Source organism: Maniola jurtina, chromosome 15, assembly GCF_905333055.1.
Source record: "Maniola jurtina chromosome 15, ilManJurt1.1, whole genome shotgun sequence".
Lineage (NCBI taxonomy): Eukaryota > Metazoa > Arthropoda > Insecta > Lepidoptera > Nymphalidae > Maniola > Maniola jurtina.
Window position 1 is genome coordinate 13,466,680 of NC_060043.1, and position 20,424 is coordinate 13,487,103.

Genomic DNA, 20,424 nt, shown 5'->3' on the forward strand with positions numbered 1-20,424 from the left:
GATCAGCATTATTCATAACATTTTGTAAAATACACTTGCTTAGACTTAAAAGACGGCTATTAAAAGGATTTCAATTTTAGAAATAGACGCTGACGTATCTAGTTATTTTTTTATAAAATTTAATTGCTTCGGACTAGTTTTCCTTAATAAAACTTTTGCAATCTTGTGAGTCCTAAACTACAGAAACAAAATGTAGGTACAGAATTGCCAACTTTAAATTGCTTGTGCAGTAGTAGAGTCTATTACTTAGAGCTATTATATCGATACCATAGATAAGTAGGTACCTACCAGTGGCGGGTCTGAACTTTGAATCCAGGGTAGGCATTTTATCATCATCATGATCAACCCATCGCTGGCTCACTACAGAGCACGGGTCTCCTCTCAGAGTGAGAAGGGTCTTGGCCATAGTCTACCACGCTGGCCAAGTGAGGATTGATAAACTTCACACACCTTTGAAAATATTATGGAGAACTCTCAGGCGTGCAGGTTTCCACACAATGTTTTCCTTCACCGTTAAAGCAGATGTTTAATTACTTTAAACACACATAAATCCGAAAAATTAGATGTGCGTGTCCGGGATCGAACCCCCGACCTGCGATTAGTACCTCCAGGTAGGCTTTAGGTAGAAACTTATTTACTGGAGTCATATTCCTCATCGCTGGAGGTCGTGACTCCTTTTCTTTAATCACATAATGGTAAAATAATCTTGGAATAATAATACGGTGGGTTCCTCATCATCTACTAGCAGGCCAATGAAAAATAGCAATTACAAATTTAAGCAGTGCTCTTATGCTTCTATGAGCTGCACGCCAATGGTACCACCTAAGTACATATATTCACCCGGGACTTGCCAATGGTTGCTTGACATGGAAGCTATTGACATAGTATTGAGTTAGCGATAGATACATACTCATATGTGCATACGATGACCTACTTTGATGTCTTTAATTGCTTTATAATTACTGACAATTGGGTACACGCCTCTTGACTGGTTAACGAAGATGACAGATGTTAATTTAGTTTTGCACTAAATGTACGTAGTATCTTTAGTTTTCAGTATCAGGTCACTTCGAGTTGACATGATGGGGGTGACCTCAGGGACATAGTGTGACATCAAAGAAAGCGCTATTAATTATGGAGGCACGCGTCGACCGTGACACTGACGGTTTTGGAGACGACTGCTAAGGGACAATATGCGATGTTTCGAGTTGGCATGATGGGCGTGACCTCAGGGACATAGCGTGACATCCAAGAAAGCGCTATTAACAGTGAAGTCACTAACGGTTTCGGAGACGACTGCTAAGAGACAATGGCCTTAACACTGCCATATCTTTGCCATTGACAGTTGTTCCAATAGATTGAGTGAAAATTTCAAATATCCACAGTCGCTAAATCTATAAATCGCTTTGGCTATAATGTACTGTCATCGTGTATTAGGTCTACTAAGATACACAATAGGCCTGTTGATGGTCTAAGACCCAAGTTCAAATGATAGCCCGTGACCTCAGGGACCTCAAAGAAAGCTCTAATAATTATGCAGTCACGCGTCGACCGTGACCCTGTCCGGTTTTGGACACGACTGCTAAGGGACAATATGCGATGTTTCGAGTTGGCATGATGGGCGTGACCTCAGGGACATAGCGTGACATCAAAGAAAGCGCTATTAACACATTCGTGGACAGTACTGCCTGTGGGCGTCAATCGCGTCAAAAGTAATACGACAGTACGCCTGTTGACGTCGAAATTTTTACTCACATAAAAACAGTACGCTTGTAGACGTATTATTTTAGAGGCTTTCACAGGGAAGGGCAACATGTACTGTCACCGCAGACATTCTTTGGACTTTGTACTGTCACCACACAATATTTAAAAAAATGTTCAAAGAAGGTACCTACACACACACATTCCCATTTTTTTGGTTCCCTTCTTACACACACTACGCCCATAGCCGCCGTGTTTTCATACAAACTGTCCAGTACTGCGCAGTTGCGGGGCGCCGACAGGTCGCTATGTGTTTTCGCGCGCAATCATTATTGCAAAAGTAAGTATTGCTTGATTTCACCGTAATTTTGTTATTTTATAAATACTAAATACTATTATTAGTGTAGTTACATATCTAAATTATTTATTTATGAGGCTAAAGTATGTTTATAACGTGTTTTAGTTGAGCTAAACTCGAAACAAATAATTTTCAGATGGCATTTCGCGATTCATACGAAAAAGAGCAAAAGCGGCTCCAGGATCTATTTGATGCAGTGTCTTCTCCTGAATCATGTGAAGACCCCTTTGCTGATGATGGAGGCTTTGGATCTGACGTAGACTATGAACCATCGGGTGAAGGATGTTCGAGTTCCGAGGACGAAGCTCAGGCTTCACAAATTAGACAAGTAAGACGTAACAGAGCAAGAGTGTCCTCTGGTGACTCTAATTCCACCTCCTCTAGTGATACAGATGACTCTGAAGAACGTAACCAAAGGGATATAGTAACTTCTGACATCCGCGTAAGTCATGAACATACTCAACTATTACCATCTGATGTGCATGTAAATGAGAGTACTAATTTACCAAACCCTGATACTGCTACTTATAGTCAAAGGTCCTCCGATATAACTGAACCTCTTACAGAAGAATCGTGGTCTTCCACTATTGCTGATATACCAGATTTCAATTTTGATAGCTCTCAGTGTGGTATTACCGTAAATATTGATGGCATTAGCCAAGTTCTTGATTTTTTTCACCTTGTTTTTCCATCAAGCTATATAGAATACCTGGTAAACTGTACTAACAATTATGGAAAAACTTTATGCAACAGTAATAGGCCTCATACTAGACACAGCCGCAAAATTACGTATCGTGAAGTTACACCTGAAGAAATGTTGAAATTTCTCGGACTTACACTCCTCAAAGGTCTCATAAAATGTCCTAAACAACGACACGTATTTTCATTATCTGATCCACTTTATTATCATCCCATATTTAGCTTCGTGATGTCAGGACGGAGATATGAGCAAATTTTACGCTGTATTTACGTATCAGAATTGGATGCAAAGGGCGAAAATAAAATTGTAAAATTTATTGATATGATGACACTAAACTTTCGACAAGTATATAATGCTGATAAAGAACTTTCATTGGATGAATCGCTCCTTTTGTTTCGGGGTCGCTTGCACTTTCGTCAATATATCAAGTCTAAAAAAGCCCGCTATGGCATCAAGTTTTACGAACTGACCACTCACGATGGCTATGTGCTAAATATAAAAATGTACTCTGGTAAAGAAGCAATAGAAGAAAACACGAGTGAAACTGAATCTAAGACTGAAAAACTAGTTTTGAGATTAATGCGCCCCTATTTGCTACGTGGTCATCATATTTTTATGGATAATTTCTATAATTCAGTAAATTTATCAAGGAAATTACTCGATCTGAAAACCCATTCCACTGGAACCTTGCGTACAAATCGGAAAGGAAATCCTGCATATATTGTAAAGAAAAAGCTAAAGAAAGGTGAGCATGTATGGGCCAGGAAGGATAAAATTTACGTTTCAAATTGGAAAGATAAACGTCCAGTAGTGATGATTACCACGGCCCAACACCCTTTGATTGTTGAAGTAAGAAATAGATTTGGCAAGACAAGACCAAAACCTGCAGAAGTGGAGCTTTATAATAGAAATATGTCAGGTATAGACAGGTCCGATCAAATGATCTCATATTATTCGTGCCCTCGAAAAACCATCAGATGGTATAAAAAGGTATTCTTCCATATCCTGGATATTGCGGTGTGGAATGCTTACTTTCTTTTCAAAAAATATAGAAAAAACAATGCCCCCACATACAATTATATAAACTACCGAGAAGAATTGATTAAAGTGATGATTGGGATCAGTGGAAGAAATATTAAGCCAAAAGACATGATCAGTCAAAGGAGTATACATGATAACAGACGATTTCGCCCAAGTACGAGTACATTATCTACTCCGTCAGCCAATATTCCTGTTGCTGAAAATGTTACAACTGGCCATTGGCCTGAACAAATGTTATCTCGGCCTGGTACCTCGAAAAAGTTTGCCTTCCTTAAATGCAAAGTTTGCTCAAAAAATAACATTAGAAAGGAAACGAGCTATCGTTGTAAGGGATGTCCAGATAAGCCCCCACTGTGTCCATCATGTTTTGAGGCTTACCATGGTCATAATTAATATTGTACCCAATTAAAATATAAAGTTGATTATGATAAATGTAAATTTATCAGACTGATTATTAATTTTCTAATTACAATAATTATAAGACTGATTGTTATATTTTAATTGAGTTGATTTTTGAGAAGATTTAATTTAGTTTATAAATATCGTTTGTTTTTGTAATCAATACAGAAAAATAAATGTAACTGTGATTTTTCTTTGTATTTTTGAATAAAAATACCTGAAATTTACCGACAAACATTTTGTTTTATTAAATTACCTTCACACAAACATAGACGTCGAAAGGCGTATGTGTCACTATGCTTATTGTCCACGGCATAAAATATGACACTACGGATATTGGCGTTTACGCCTCAAGACGTACTGCCAACTATATACTGTATAAATATTAACTATGTGACAGTACGCCTTATGACGTTTACGTCTATATCCGTACTGTCATATCGTATGATAAAAAAAAGTTCAGTTATGACACTACGCCTATGGGCAATGTATGAAAAATAGTACTGTCTTAGTACCCACATCTTAAAGGAAAGTACTGTCCATGAACGTGTTAACTATGGAGGCACGCGTCGACCGTGACACTGACGGTTTTGGAGATGACTGCTAAGGGACAATGGGCTTAACGCTACGCATACAAATATCTTTAATCGATGACATAAATTATAACGCTATTTTTATAGTTTTGTTTGTCATGCTTAGTGACCTAATAATTCTATTTATAGCTATGGGTTTTGACTTTTGTTAGTGTTTCGTCATCATTATGATCAACCTATCTAGTCTAATGAGAGGCTCATAGCTGTTACTTACCACCCTACCGGAAAAGTTTCCACCAAGCGATTTAGGGTTCCCTTGCAATACCGCGTCGATCGAAATATTATTATTGTATGATGCCCGCAGCTTCGCCAGCGTGGATTGGTCAGATCCCCTGCAGCATCAGGATTGAGGAGTTGGAATCCTTTATGAAACAATGTCGCAAAGTTCCTCTATCGATTAAAAAAGAAATGACGCAAATCGGTTCAGAAATCACGGAGATTTCGGTGTACATAGGTAGAAAAACACAACTCCCTTCTTGAAAGTCGGTTAAAAAAGTAGCCTATGTTACACCCTGGTCAATCCTCTACTTGTATGTGAAAATCCCGCTAAAATCGGTTCAGCCGTTCCGAAGATTAGCTTTTTCAAACATACAGACAGACAGACAGACAGACAGACAAAAATTTTAAAAACGTGTGATTCAGTCATGGTATCGTATCATCAATTCATCACCAACCACCAAGTGAGATGGCAGTCAAGGGCTATAGCAGAATAAAAAATAATAATAATGGTTTTCTTTTGTTTCAGTCCACAAAAGATGGAGGACCGGTCATCTGCAACAGCTGCAATGCAGCAATCAGCGGCAGAGTAAGTTTATAAGATCACACATCGATGATCACTGCTTTACGGGATTAGGTTCCAAAATATTGTAAGCTCACTGAAGTCCGCGACTTCGTCCGCGTGGATTTAGTTCTTTTAAATCCCGTGGAAATTTCCGGGGCGGGATAATAAGTAGTCTATGAAACTCTCCAGGTCTTTAACACCAATGCAAAAAATCACACCGATCCGTTGCTCCGTTGCAGCGTGATTGAAGTACAAACCACTAAATACACGATATACACTTTTACATAATATTAGTACCTACTAAGTGATGTGATATTGATACAATAGGTAAACAATGCAACAAAGTCCCATAATCTGACCGTTCCGGTTGTCGCGTCATTGTAATCTCTGATAAGTGATAGCCGATACATCTATCACGGATTGATTAATCGCAATTTGTCAGCTTGCTTGCGACTTCTATTACGTAGGCACTTGATTTAGTCAACCTACAGATCACCTTCAGATAAAGTTGCATTGAATTGAGCTCTTGTGTACCACAAACACCTCTTACAAAGTCGGGTAAAAGTAGGCATTTTTAGGGTTCCGTACCTCAAAAGGAAATAATGTGAATATAGAAATAATTTTGGGAAAATAAACAAGTGAACGAAGTAGCGAGGAGCAACTAAAACCACCAGGTGTTCCGTCTACAAAATAAAAAATTTTCAAAAGAAAAATAAAACCGACTTCAAAAATTATTTTGTACTTTTTAGTGTTTGTGGTTTTTGAAGTCGGTTTTATTTTTCTTTTGAAAATTTTTTATTTCACACTTTTTAGTGGCCCCACTGTACTATAATATGCTATGCCCAGTTAAAACCCTACTGTTTACTATAAGCTATTACACTGATCGCGAGCAATTTGCTCTTATCCATTGAGGAGTTCTGTTCTCCATCTCCGAAGATATTCATCAGATCTTCACCAAATTTATATGGGACTCCTGCACAGTATACCCTTTCAAACAAAAAAAAAATTTCCAAATCGGTCCAGGGGTCTTTGAGTAATCGGGGAACATACATAAAAAAAAAAAAAAAAAGATTCCGACGAATTGAGAACCTCCTCCTTTTTTGGAAGTCGGTTAATAAACACTAAGATATAAAATTTGTAAAAAAAAAAACAACAAACCAATTACGTTGTCACACTCACTCCGTTATGGTCTAATGGACTGTATGTTATTATACGGGACATACCGAAGAGTTAACCCCCGTTTCGAGGGGAGGCGCTATACGCAATGCTTCCTAGGCGAATTAATGACCAATTGGTCTACAAAATCCATACTAACACTATAAGTGCAAAAGTATGTCCGTTTGTAATTCTGTATATGTATTATGTTTTCATGTCCCATTCGTTTAACCGATTTTGATATTTGGCACGGAGATAGTTTATTACAGCCCAAGTAAGTACTAAAAATTTTGCCAAATAATTAAAGAGTTCCCACGGGTAACTCGTTTGATGGGGTACCTAGGGAGGGAATCTTCCAACGCTGCGCTTTCTGGTCCGAAGTCGCGATTCTAGCACTATGAAACGGTTTTGCGAACTACGTGTGTTGCCCATTGCCACTTTAGCTTCTCAACCGTTGATCTATGTCGATTACTCTCGTTCCCCTACGGATCTGCTCATTTCTGATTTAAACACGTACGGGTATCAGTCTTAATAAAATCTTAATAAGTTTCTAGCCTACTCTAGGTAGAGACGTGAACTCTAAGGCTGATATCTATAGAGCGCACTTTGATTTTGCTCAGACTTCAATTTCAGTGAAAACAAGACAGATTTATCTAAACGATTTAACAGAGCTCTCTCCGTCACTTACTCCATACAATCGTAGTTCCCATTTCATTTGAATATTAAGCAACCAAAGTCCATGAAATTTTGCAGACATAGTCTAGAAACTAATATCTGTGTCTGTGGTGTTTTAGATTTTTCTAAAAATATGTAGTTTTAAAATTACAGGGGCTCAAAGATTTGTATTTTTCTTTAAAAAAAGGCCCAACTTTGTGCTCGTTTTTCTAGACAACGAAGCAATTTAATGAAATTTGGAAAAACCACAGACCTAGAAAATTTAATGAATATTATGTAGTAAAAAAATTATCGTTATATATTTTATATTGTTATAATTATGTGGGAACTACGAAAACCAGAAATTACACCCAGAAATCTTGAAAATTTCGTGCTGTCTCGATTTGTGCAAGCGGGGTGGTGAAGTGCGGGGGACGACACGTGAAACTGACAGAAACGGACAGTCTAAACACACGGGCCACATTTAGACTGCACCCGACTCCAAACTTGTCGATAGGTCTAACTAAATACATTTCAACTTGCGTTAGACGTATGCGTTACCTACTCAGACGTTGCCTGTAGATAAAAATATGTCTCATGTTTGCTGGCAATAGCGTATGCATCAAACCCTGCAAGTTGCAACTCTCTTGCAACCTATTCCTCACGCAATACGCACAGCTTTAATATTATAATTTTTGACAATGTATACTATGTGTTATGCCATATCACAGGTCACTCTCTGATTTATTGCTAACAATTTACTTCCAAATGCAAAGAAATCTAAGTGTGTTGAATTCACACTGCCCAATACCAGGACCTTAAATGACATAAATTCATTGATAAATAATCATATGTTGAAAATAAAGGAGAACCCCGTGTTTCTCGGTATAATGTTAGATGCAAAGCTTCTATGGAACACCCACATATCAACACTTGATGGTAAACTCAGCTCTGCTGCTTACACTGTTAGAAAAATTCGACAGGTACTGACGTGGAAACTGCAAAAATTGTATATTTTGCTTATTTTCACTGTATTATGTCTTACGGACTCTTGCTATGAGATAAAGCGGTAGATATTGAGAAAAAAATGTATTACAGAAAAGGACAGGACGTGCAATTTATAATTTAAAACCGCGCGCTGCCATACAATAAAAATATAAGGAAATAAGTACCTTATCTATTATCTTATAGTAGCTTCTAAATATATTTACAACTAGCTAATGCCCGCAGCTTCGCTCGCGTGGATTTAGGTTTTTAAAAATCCCGATCCTTTCATTTCCCAGAACAAAAGTTGCCTCTCCGTAATAGCCCGTCCCCGGGATGCAACTTGTTTCTGTATCACGTAAGAATATTTAAACGGATTATCCTTTTCAAATCCCGAGGGATCACCAGGATTTAGGAATGCAATTTCTTACAGCATCAGGGTTGAGGTCAACGACAAAGTGTTTACTTGGTATAGATACCTTCAATATCAATTAATAATCGACACTTTTTAAATCCCATTAGCTTTAGTAGTCAGGTCCCCTGCAACATCAGGATTGAGGAGTTGGAATTCAAATTTTTTATTGAACAATGTCGCAAACTTTCTTTATCGATTAAAAAAACTACCCAAAATTACGCAGTTAGGTTACCTGCCAAATTTCATGGTTTTGAGTCAACGGGAAGTACCCTAGAGGTTTTCTTGACACACACGACAGACAGAGAGATAGACAACAAAGTGATCCTATAAGAGTTCCGTTTTTCATTTTGAGGTACGAAACCCTAGAAAACGTAGGAACGGCATTCCGAACCAGTGGTAAATTTTTCTGACCATCCAAAAACACTTTGAAGTTTACCTAAGAGTTTACAGGAATAAAAATTTATCATTGTATTCCATTCCATTTCATTCTATTCCATTCTGTTCAAAGATAAATAGATAATAAAAATATTTGTCACCGAAACAATAATTTACGATACATCGACCAATATCAATTTTACTGATGACAATCTGACTATTACCAAAGTGAACGACTACTATAATATCTATTATATACGACTAACATAATATGTATTATAAATTGTGTGCCGTTTGCATTCTCACTAGGTTCTCATTAAGTTTGTTTTATTTGGTTAAACTTTCTGGCATTTATATTGTTATGACGTTTAATTGGCAAACAGTCTGTTTATTGGCTGAAACTCAAAAATTCAGCCAATCACAACAAAGAAAATATTGTAATAATGATTGATGCAGCTTTCTGTAATTGAAAACAAAATATTTGACATTAACTTGAATGTGACAGTGTTTTCCGAATAGGGTTGCCAGAGGCCCCGTATTTTACTGGTTACCCCGTATGTCAGGATAGAGAAACCGGTAATTATGAAAATAAAATACGGGGCAAATAAAACTAAATATTTTTAGGGTTCCGTAACTCAAAAGCAAAAAGAACTCTTATAGGATCACTTCGTTGTCTATCAGTCTGTCTGTCTTTCCGTCTGTCCGTCTGTCCATCTGTCCTTCTATCCGTCTGTCATGTGTTCATGAACAAATATTAGTATTTTCAATTTTCAAAGTAAGATAACTACATATATCAAGTGGGTTATCATATGAAAGGGCTTTACCTGTTCATTCTAAAACAGATTTTTATTTATTTTTATGCATATTTTTTTTAATGCATAACAGTTTTTGATTTCTCGTGTAAAATGTCGAAAAAAATACCCGAATCGGAACCCTCGGTGCGTGAGTCTGACTCGCACTTGGCTGGCGAAACCGAACACTGACGTTATGTCCAGTAGAAAGAATATTTTCCTTTTGCGGCAATGCGTAGCCGAAACCCACTCGATATTGATCATGGTCGTAGCCAAGGCGGCGGGGCTTGGTTTGAGGATGTTAGCCTTTTTTTATACAAGTTAGCCCGTGACTTTAATCTTTTCTAGTGGTAAGTGATGATGCAGTCTAATTTCTTGGCCGTTAGGGCCATACTAACCATATAACTAGCCATGACCGAAGCCTCCCACCAGACCAGAAATTTAGAAATGGCGACTGCGCCTGGGAAGCCGTCAAAAACCTAAGCCTAAAATAATACTTACACTATTTCTTGCATTTGCTTACCAATTTTTTTTTTGGAAATATATCAAACATTTCGCGCTCACTTCACTCGCGCTTTGAATTTGTATTACTTGGTGTAAGCCCCGCAATTTCGTTTGCATGAATTTAGAGTTTTAAAAATTCCGTGGGGGATTTTCCGGGCTAAAAAGTTTATGTCTGGGATGCAAGTTACCTCTGAATAGTAAGTACCAAAATTGTGGTAAAGAAGATGGGCCGTGAAAGGGTAACAAATAGATAGGCAAATAGACATACTGTCGTATTTGTAATATTAGTATGGATAGGGAGCTTTAAAAATAAAATCTTGCTATGGCTAAACTCGTTTCCCTTTCACTTTAATTCTTTCTGTAATTGAACCAAAAACACTTACGCTCACTGCACTCGCGCTTTTTTATTGTTGTATTTTATCTCACTGTCAAATTGAAAGGCGAAATTCCACTAACCAGGTAATTAGCCCATAAAGTTGAGCGAATGTTATTTTCCTCATGACAGGATTCAGTTCCGGCCCTGATAAAACCTCTCCCGAAATCGATTCCTGGCTACGGCCATAGTATTGATACTGTGAAGGTGGAATTACAAGTTAAATGTAAATTTAAGTTAAAATGCAAAGATTGTATGCATGAAATGTATAACATTTTGCTTTACAAAACTAGAGTTTTTAAAAGCTATTTAAATAAATAAATCTTTTATTTAAAATCACATTGCAAACACAGTTCACCAATCAAGACACGGCAACATACAGAGAAAAAATACAAAACTTACAAATAAACTGAAATATCTAAATAGGCTTTCCATGCATTTCAGAGAGAACCACCGCCTATTTCTTCAAATACTTCAAATTTTTAAATTTCTTCAAATCTAAACCCCGTATTTTTGATGGTGGTAGCCTGTAAATCAAAAAGAGGCAGGTGGCAACCCTACTTGCCACATGACATTACAGAATGAAAAATTGTTTTCATTACTCGGTAAGCCTACTGCCATAGTTTCACAGAAAGTGTGACGGTAGTTGTGACCTCTGATTGGTCGACTCTCTTTCACTATTTGCTAAAATTGATGATTGCAACAACAATTTTTTCTTTTTTGTAATCAAAAACAGAACACGGACGTCATACAGGTTGACTAATTGCAATCATTTCTGACCGGCTAACATTGTTCCGCTAGTGGCTCAAACTCACTGTCGCAGCAAGAACATGGTAAATTCAGCCAATCACAGCAATTAGAATTGGTTATCACAAATGCACCGATCTAGGAACCGAGAATACACGAACCAGGGCAGATAGAGATGAGAACAATAATATCATACGTAGGAAATCGACGGGGGATCGTTGACAATGATCCTCTTAACGTTGTCTTGTTTGAACAGTAGGTACCTTTAAGTCTGAGCAAAGTGTGAGTTTGCTCTATAGATCACAGCCTCAGTCCACTCCTAGGCGTGTTACTCGATTGTTCATACATATTAATAGCAAAACTGCACCATATTTGGTGCACAGTGCTAATCCAATCTGGCGCTAAGCGAGACCAAAGTCGTTTGTGTCAGTAAAGCTTACTAATTAAGTTGAAATGGAAAGACCGGCTGAAATATGGGCGTTTGGAATTCGTTTAGACAAATCAGATGGTAAATAGGACATTTCAAAGAGACAACACGATTATAGGTTATGTTTTTTGATTTGCAAGATACCGAAACATAAGTAATTTTATACCAAAGTTTTTTTACAATTCCAGTAAAATAGGAACAACGATACGTCGTTACATAAAACACCCAAAAATTATCAAACGACCCTAAATTACGTTCACAATATAGAAGAAAGTTTTAGATTAGGTATATAGAACAAATGCCACGGACATAGGGGACGACGTGAGATAGATATACTTAGCCCAGAACTCAGAATAGATGTCATATTCCCCCCTGTGGGGGCAAAAGAAAGTCTTGGCAGATTTCACGAGGATGTTGACGATAACTTGAAACTAGGTCAAGGGCTCAGAACTGCTCAGAATGGCGATGGTAGATTACCTCCATACCCATGCGCTCCATCTTAGGCTGCAGCATCACTTGCCAGCAGGTCTGATTCCAGCCAAGTTCTAGTCTATAAAGACAGAACACATATTAATCAAGTTGTTGTCTGTCCACAGATAGTAACAGCGTTGAACAAGAAGTGGCACCCCGAGCACTTCACGTGCAGCACGTGCCGGAAGCCGATCGACGGAGCCAAGTTCCACCAGCACGACGGCGGAGTCCACTGCGTGCCGTGCTACACGCAGCACCACAGCCCGCGCTGCCACGGCTGCGGCGACCCCATCACTGACGTGAGTAATCTCTACTACGGAACCCTAAGTTCCGTACCTCAAAAGGAAAAACCCTTACAGGATCACTTTGTTGTATGTCTGTCCGTCTGTCGTGTCTGTCACGAAAACCTATAGAGTACTTCCGGTCGACCTAGAATCATGAACTTTGGCAGGTAGGTAGGTCTTATAGCATAAGTAAAGAAAAAAATCCGAAAACCGTGAATTTGTGGTTACATCACATTAAAAAAAAATTAAATGAGTTTCAATTTTCGAAGTAAAATAACTATACCAAGTGGGGTATCATATGGAAGGGCAATGTACATTTAAAACAGTTTTGTATTCATTTGTATGCATAATAGTTTTTTATTAGTGAAGTTGATAGTGAAATCGCATCTGGTTCCCGTCCTGAGATCTGATCTTTGATGCTGTGCATTCCTATGTGGCCTTTGGGCATGTAGGCATAGTGATTAAACATCTCAACAAAGTAACTCAATCAGGTGCTTCAAATCAACAATAATAGTCACTCTACAGGATGCAACCAGAACGCTAGCAAAAACATAGCGTACTACCTAAACACAATGCCAATGACCTTAATAAATAAATTACCTTATCTTGTAGTTTTAGTGATGTAGTATTTTTCAAACCCGCAATGCAAACCCGCGTGCAAAACTCGGGTGAATGCCCCACCTACGGCGCAGCATTGACCCCGAGCGGCCTATTTACGCAACGTTCGTTGACCTCTAGCGTCAGTCAGATGTTTTATTTGCAATATATTGTGAACTTTTAAAAAATACGGGATTTTTAAACTTATTTTTTCACGTTTTTTTGGTGGTATCTTATTACTATCACCTGTCTTCGTTTTTACTAGCGTTCTGGTTACACGCTGTATATGGCACACCTCTTCCAGCGTACTTGTATATGTCCATTTCAGTGCAGTTCGTAGATAAATACGTAGGTAGGTATACTTCAAATGTTATTGCGTTTGCGACTCTCATCACGTAAACAGCATTACCTTGCCTCATTTCACTGAATGCACTCCATGGATGCAGAATGCAAAATGAGTGGGATATTTCCTCGACTTCCATATTTGAACCAAACAATAGTTGTTTGTGTTTAACCATAAAATGGGTACTTATCAGTTAGTTAACAACTATTGTATGCGTATTTACACCTATGTTATACCTAATGTTCAAAACAACAAGCTAAATCTAGCTTACATGGGGTTGTTCATGTAAATTTCTGAAAGGCCGGCAACGCATTGGCGGTCACCGGCCGGTGGTAATCACTTAACATTAGGTGACCGGCCTGCTCGTGTGCTCGCTATTTTTTTTAATATGAAAGACATACCTAATAATATTATATTCCCTTTAGGTCAAGTCTTAAAGCCTTATTGTTCTCCAAAAGTAGTAGTGTTTACGCTTCCTATTTGTCTAACATCGAGTTTTGTGAAGTACAGTTACAAGAAAAAATCCTAAAAAAAATCTTCACCATTATCATCATCATGATCAACACATACCCGGCTCACTACTGAGCACAGGTCTCCTCCCAAAATGAAAACGGGTTAGACCGTACTCCACCATACTGGCCCAGTGCAGATTGGCAGACTTACATGAGTATAGCCGTTACATTCTATACTAAAGGCTCGACGACACTGGGCTAATTTACGAGCTGCTAGTCGGCGAGTTTAAAAGCTAGCGAGTGAGCGAGTAAGCGAGTGTCGATGACACACAAAACATTCCACTCGCTCAGTAGCCAACTAGCTAGCGTGTTGGAACTTTAGCTTTAACTGCCAAAACGCAGATGCTCGCAACTACATAGTTTACTAGCAGTGATGATGACACGTGGCTAGTTAACTAGCTTACAGGCCAACACGCCAGCGAATGGCGAGTAAATTAGCCCGGCTTTCTATTTTTCAAGCAGCGTTTTTACAATCTGATAATCAAAAGCAGATTGTGAAAAAGCTCGATGACACGTGGCGAGTTTACAAGTTACAAGGCAGCGAGTTCGCTAGCAGCTTGTAAACTCGCCCCGTGTCATCGAGGCTTTAGAATGATATTCAAATTCAAATTCAAAATTCAAATTCGAATTTTGAAAATTAGAATGATATAGCTTTAGTCAGTCGGTTAGTTTATCCTTTTATATGTACACTACAGACTTGTTTTGAACAACACCTGCGCCAACAAAATACGAATTTGTGACTAATTGGACAATTTTCGTGGAAAATGATGCGAAAATCATTGTCATTAGATGACGCCACGATGACCAAATATAGCGGGGTCCTATTCCACGGTAAACTGTCTTACCTCCTCCCACGCGCGTTTGTCAAAATTGCTTAATAAGACAACTTGTTAATGGCAACTCATGTTGTTTTTTTGCTGACTTGTAATGATGGGTAATTAATTAATTTGGACAGTTGAATAGACTTGAGTATTGTTTTACGTTTTTTTTTAATTTTTTGCTGGGCTACTTCGTATGCGGAGATGAGTTATTGTATGGCCTAGCAGTGTACCATTCTATTCTAATCAATCCATACTAATATTATTAATGCGAAAGTGTGTGTCTATCTGTATGTTTCGTGAAAGGCTCGCACCCCAGAGCCCTAGGGAGTCTAGGGACATAGGCTACCTTTTATGCCATAAAATCAGAGTTCCTACGGGGTTTATAAAAACCTAAACTCTCGTGGACGAAGTCGCGGGCATCATTTAGTCTAATAATATAAAAATGCGAAAGTAAGTCTGTCTGCTGGCAACCTTTTCACAGCTAAAGGTAGGTACAGAGATAACTTGCTTCCTGGGTAGACAAAGACAACTTTAAATTTTGATAAATCAAAAAGTTCTCAAGGGATTTCTGAAAAACTGTACCTATGCTATCTTTTTACCGAATATCGTCAAAATCGGTTAAACGGATGGGCTACAAAAGTGTGACAAACAGACACTTTCGCATTTATAACTATGGAGTATGGATTATATTATTAATTTGTTTTTAAATTAAAACGTTTTTTTTTCGTAATGATAAACATTTTTTAAAATAACAATTCATTATAAACGTTACACATCCATTAAGCAATTACAAGTAAACATAAAAAGTGTTAATTATGTATGTTTTATACGTATCTACTTGACCTTGCATCCTCGGTGAGACTTTGAGACTCGAGATAATATGATATGTACATACAGACGTACCAATTTGTCGACTGGAGTCTGGACGCGACAAACATGGGACCAACCAACAACGTCAGTGAATATATGTCACTTCCAGTCATCCTGTATATCATGGTTGGGCCAATCAATTAAAATAAACACGCAGTAATTTAAAAAATATAGCTATTGGGGATGATGTAAGAATTTAAGGGATACCCCACACATCCAAATCTGTTCAGAAGTTATGGTAGAACAAGTAAAGTTACACACTTTCATACATCATCCCTGAAAAAAATTAGATACATTTCTTTTTTGGGCAGGCGTGTAAAAAAAAGGGGCGGCGGAAAGTGGCTAGGACTATATAGATGAAGGCGTCTGAAAAACGCGTGTAATTGCAGTCACTAGGCAAGGCTTATGTCCAACAGTGGACCTCCATAGGGGCATATAACATTAATGAATGTTGGTGGAACATTTATCGGCGTCAGAAGTCAACTTGTGGGCAGGTTGGAACGTGTTGGCAGCCGACAAGTTGGACCGTGTATAGATACCTACAGCGGGGAGGAACAATCGTATGCGTGAGTCAGATGAGTCAGATAACCGCAGCGTGAGGTGTCAACTAATGAATGGCACACATAAAAACTTCATGTATATCGATTTATGTTTCCGATCGATTAGTTTTTGTTTGTATGATGTAATCAACACATTATTATTAAAAAGGCTTCCTAGACTGCGATCAACATATTTTTTTATTGGTTGAAGTTACGATAGCTATATTTTCCACTTAAGGATAAATATATCTTCAAAGCAAGAGTGAACAAGTTCCTTTAAAGCACGCGGTTCCACCTTAGGCTGAAACATTTTTAGGGGTCCATACCCAAAGGATTCCAACGGCATGGAGAAGCTAGCATCCTGGGGAGACCATAGTTTAAGTTTTTTCACGGAAAAAAAACTAAATCCACGCGGATGAAGTCGCGAACATCAGCTAGTACCTATTATGATAAATCTTAAAGCGTGTCTGTCTGTGTTCTAGCCTTTCCCGACCCTTTTAACCGATTTTGACGAAGTTTGGTACAGAGATAAGTAGCTTGCATCCCACTCGAAAAACATAGCTTGAAGACTCTACAGGTCTTTAGCCTATATCCATGCAAAAACTAACGTCGATCCGTACTCCGTTGTTGCGCATTTTCGCATAATTAATATGTATAATACTAGATGATATTCGCGACTTCGTCCGCGTAGATTTAGTTTTTTAAAAATCCCATGGGAGCTCTTTTATTTTCCGGAATAAAAAGTTGTCTATGTAAATTTCCGGGATGCAAGCTAACTAAACGAAATTTCATCAAAATCGGTTAAACTGTTGGGCCGTGAAAGGCTAGTAGACAGACAAACACACTTTCGCATTTATAATATTAGTACAGATATGGGTAGTTGCCGCTGCGCGTTGTCTGACCAGGGTATATGAACATGCGTATAAAACTGAAGGCGTAGCACATACTTTCGTCGGCGAATAAGGCGCGTTCGGGCCTTGAGTCAAATCTTTACGCACTGCAGAGTGAATCATTTGCACCCACGATACGGTACGACGATTGATATATTGGTGTTCCTTTTATCTACTGACAACTATGTCGTCTACGTAGGTATAAGCAGGTTATTACTCAAAATAGTGAGCAAATGAGCAGGCGGGTCACCTAATGTTAAGTGATCACCGCCGCCCATGAACATTTACAGCATCAGAGGAACCACCAAAACATTGCCGGCTTTTCAAGAGTTTGTTGATCCGCCCCTTGAATAACTGTTAAAACTAGTGGGAACACCGCCGAACTATCTACTACATTCCGCTATAGAAATAGAGAAAGATTTTTTTATCACACTAATATTATAAAGACGAAAGTTTGTGTGTATCTTTGTTACTCTTTCACGCAAAAACTACTGAACGGATTTGGCTTAAATTCAGAATGGGGATAGATTATACCCTGGATTAACACATAGGCTACTTTTTATCCCGGAAAATCAAAGAGTTCCTACGGGATTTTGAAAAACCTAAATCCACGCGGACGAAGTCGCGAGCGTCAGCTAGGTTCGAAATAAAGTTTTACAAGTGCTTTTGAACCGTCAAAAGTAACTACAGCAAGTAGGGTGTATTTCTATATATACTGTGTTACAAATCGACTTGCCCGTATCTATATAGGCACCTACCTACAGGCTATAGGAATACTGAGCTGATTTTTCACAAACAGGCGTGATGTCATTGCGGAGACAATGGCGCTATTTGTGGAACGAATGCTCTTAGCATTAACGACACTGAGCCGAGGATCCACCTCCACCGGGACTGGAATTCAATTAAAATTCAACGAATAAAAACTTTTAAAAAACCGCACAAAAAGTTTTAATGCTGGTGATCTGGGAATCACACATAATTTTGTTAGGCATTTGTAGAAAGTAAATTAAAATAAGCAAATTATTTATTACTGGCACACAGTTTCTAAAAAAACACGTTGTACCTATGTTGGTATTAGCTTATTCCCTGATGTGGTATTTGGATTTGTAAAGAGGTACATTTCTATTTCTCTCAGAAAAAAATGTATGGTGAACCTCACATGGCACACCCTAGGGAGGAACAACCATGATTGTAACCATATTATAACTATCCTAGGGGCTAGGATAGCGTAAAGTATATTCATTTTGGTTTCGCATTTCAGAAATCCATATAAACCCAACTATATAAATCTACCTATCTTCCAATTGAAAGTTCTGCTATTTGCTACCAATAATCTTTTTTCCCCCATAGTAAACAATCAATTCTAGTGTAATAATAATAAAAATAATAATTACTAGCTGACGCCCGCGACTTCATCCGCGTGGATTTAGGTTTATCGAAATCCCGTGGGAACTCTTTGATTTTCCGGGATAAAAGTAACCTATGTGCTAATCCAGGATATTATCTTTCGCCATTTTGTATTTCAGCCAAATCCGTCAAATGGTTTTTGCGTGAAGGAGTAACAAACATACACCACATACACATAAACTTTCACCTTTATAATATTACTAAAGTGTGATAATCACGGCCTAGATGTAGTGATGCTAACGTTATCGACTGATTAAAATGATAATATTTTTTTTATTTTTATTTATTGCAGCGCGTGATCCAAGCTCTGGGCGCGTCGTGGCACGCGCACCACTTCGTGTGTGGTGGATGCAGGAAGGAGCTCGGCGGAGGTGGTTTTATGGAACAGGTAACTAAGATTTCATAACATTTTTTAGGGTTCCGTACCTCAAAAGGAAAAACAGAGCCCTTAGACAGACAGAGAGACAGACAACAAAGTGATCCTATAAGGGTTCCGTTTTTCCTTTTGAGGTACGGAACCCTAAAAAATATTAAAATGTGTTCATAAGCAAATAATTAGTATTTTCCATTGTCAAAGTAAGATAACTGTACCCTACCAAGTGGGTCATCACATGAAAGGGCTTTACCTATCTATACTAATATTATAAAGAGGAAACCTTTGTATTTTTGTATGTTTGTATTGAATAGTCTCAAAAACTACTGTACCGATTTCAAAATTTCTTTTACCATTACTTAAAGGGATTCTTCCGAATCCGTATAGGCTATATTTTATCCCGGAAAATAGAAAAAATAAATGTCCACCCGTGCGAAGCCGGGGCGGGTCGCTAGTACATTATAAAACAGATTTTTATGCATTACTATTTTTGATTTATCGCGTAAAATGTCGGAAAAATATACGAGTACCTACGGAACCCACGGTGCGCGTGTCTGACTCGCACTTGGCCGTTTTTTTCACATGTCAACTTTTTTAATAATTCTTTATCAATAATTTCAGGCCGGTCGCCCGTACTGTTCGTCGTGCTACGCGGACAAGTTCGCCTCGCGCTGTGCCGGCTGCGGCACTCCCATCGTAGACAAAGCCATTATCGCGCTCGATGCCAAGTGGCACCGCGAATGCTTCACTTGCACTGTAAGTACCGCAAGCACATCATTTCAACCCATCACCGGCCCGCCCGCTCCTGGGTATGGGGCAGCTACTACTAGATCAGAATGTATAAGAAGAATTTAGCTTGTGATCTAAAGTCTTGTGTGTGGCGGAAGAGGAGGGAGGTTATAAAGTTGTGATTTTAATCGCAATCGACCAGCAGGGGGTGAGATGACAGAAGTAGATGAAGAAGTGTGACGATCGCAATTATTTCTGATTCTCTGAATTGACCATCCGAGCACAACGCTGATAATAACACAGACACCGCTCCCGTACAATACGATTCAATGAGGCAAAAATAGTTTAGTATATTAAGAGGAATGTGCAACATCCAAATAAACTCAAGAGAGTTTCAGGATGCGAAGTAATAAATGTAAAACTAGTTTTTGTAAAATAAAATACATACTCGTACCTAGTTCTATTAGAACGATGTCTAATCTAAATTAATATAAATAATTATAAATGCACTTTATTGTGAAAACTTTACTGTATTGTAATTATACATTTTACATAATTTTAACCTTAGTCTATATGCCTGAGGTTAAAAT

General features: G+C 38.3%; 3 protein-coding genes across 4 annotated transcripts in view; 2 read left to right on the forward strand and 1 right to left on the reverse strand.

Moving 5' to 3' along the window:
* The window catches only part of LOC123872538, a 47,306-nt gene that overhangs the window by 17,512 nt on the left and 9,370 nt on the right, over nucleotides 1-20,424 (reverse strand). The gene's annotated exons all lie outside the window — the stretch shown is intronic.
* The window catches only part of LOC123872550 (transforming growth factor beta-1-induced transcript 1 protein), a 29,232-nt gene that overhangs the window by 7,536 nt on the left and 1,272 nt on the right, over nucleotides 1-20,424 (forward strand). The window contains exons 2-5 of the mRNA XM_045916882.1: nucleotides 5,538-5,597; nucleotides 12,595-12,768; nucleotides 19,025-19,120; nucleotides 19,727-19,861. Coding sequence (XP_045772838.1) covers nucleotides 5,538-5,597; nucleotides 12,595-12,768; nucleotides 19,025-19,120; nucleotides 19,727-19,861 — 465 coding nt within the window. The remainder of the gene's footprint in view (nucleotides 1-5,537; nucleotides 5,598-12,594; nucleotides 12,769-19,024; nucleotides 19,121-19,726; nucleotides 19,862-20,424) is intronic.
* On the forward strand, nucleotides 1,667-4,759 carry LOC123872539 (piggyBac transposable element-derived protein 4-like). Of its 2 annotated transcripts, none has more exons than XM_045916861.1 (2): nucleotides 1,667-2,591; nucleotides 4,607-4,759. In XM_045916861.1, exons 1-2 carry the CDS (start codon nucleotides 2,196-2,198, stop codon nucleotides 4,691-4,693), a joined length of 483 nt encoding a protein of 160 aa, XP_045772817.1. In that variant the 5' UTR covers nucleotides 1,667-2,195; the 3' UTR covers nucleotides 4,694-4,759. The 2 variants fall into 2 exon arrangements, with proteins under 2 accessions (XP_045772817.1, XP_045772815.1); XM_045916859.1 differs by lacking the exon at nucleotides 4,607-4,759 and having other exon boundaries at nucleotides 1,667-2,041; nucleotides 2,196-4,197.

What these genes read in the sequence shown, in the direction of transcription:
- LOC123872539 (XM_045916859.1), top strand. Translation starts at nt 2,196, where the DNA reads ATGGCATTTCGCGATTCATACGAAAAAGAGCAAAAGCGGCTCCAGGAT.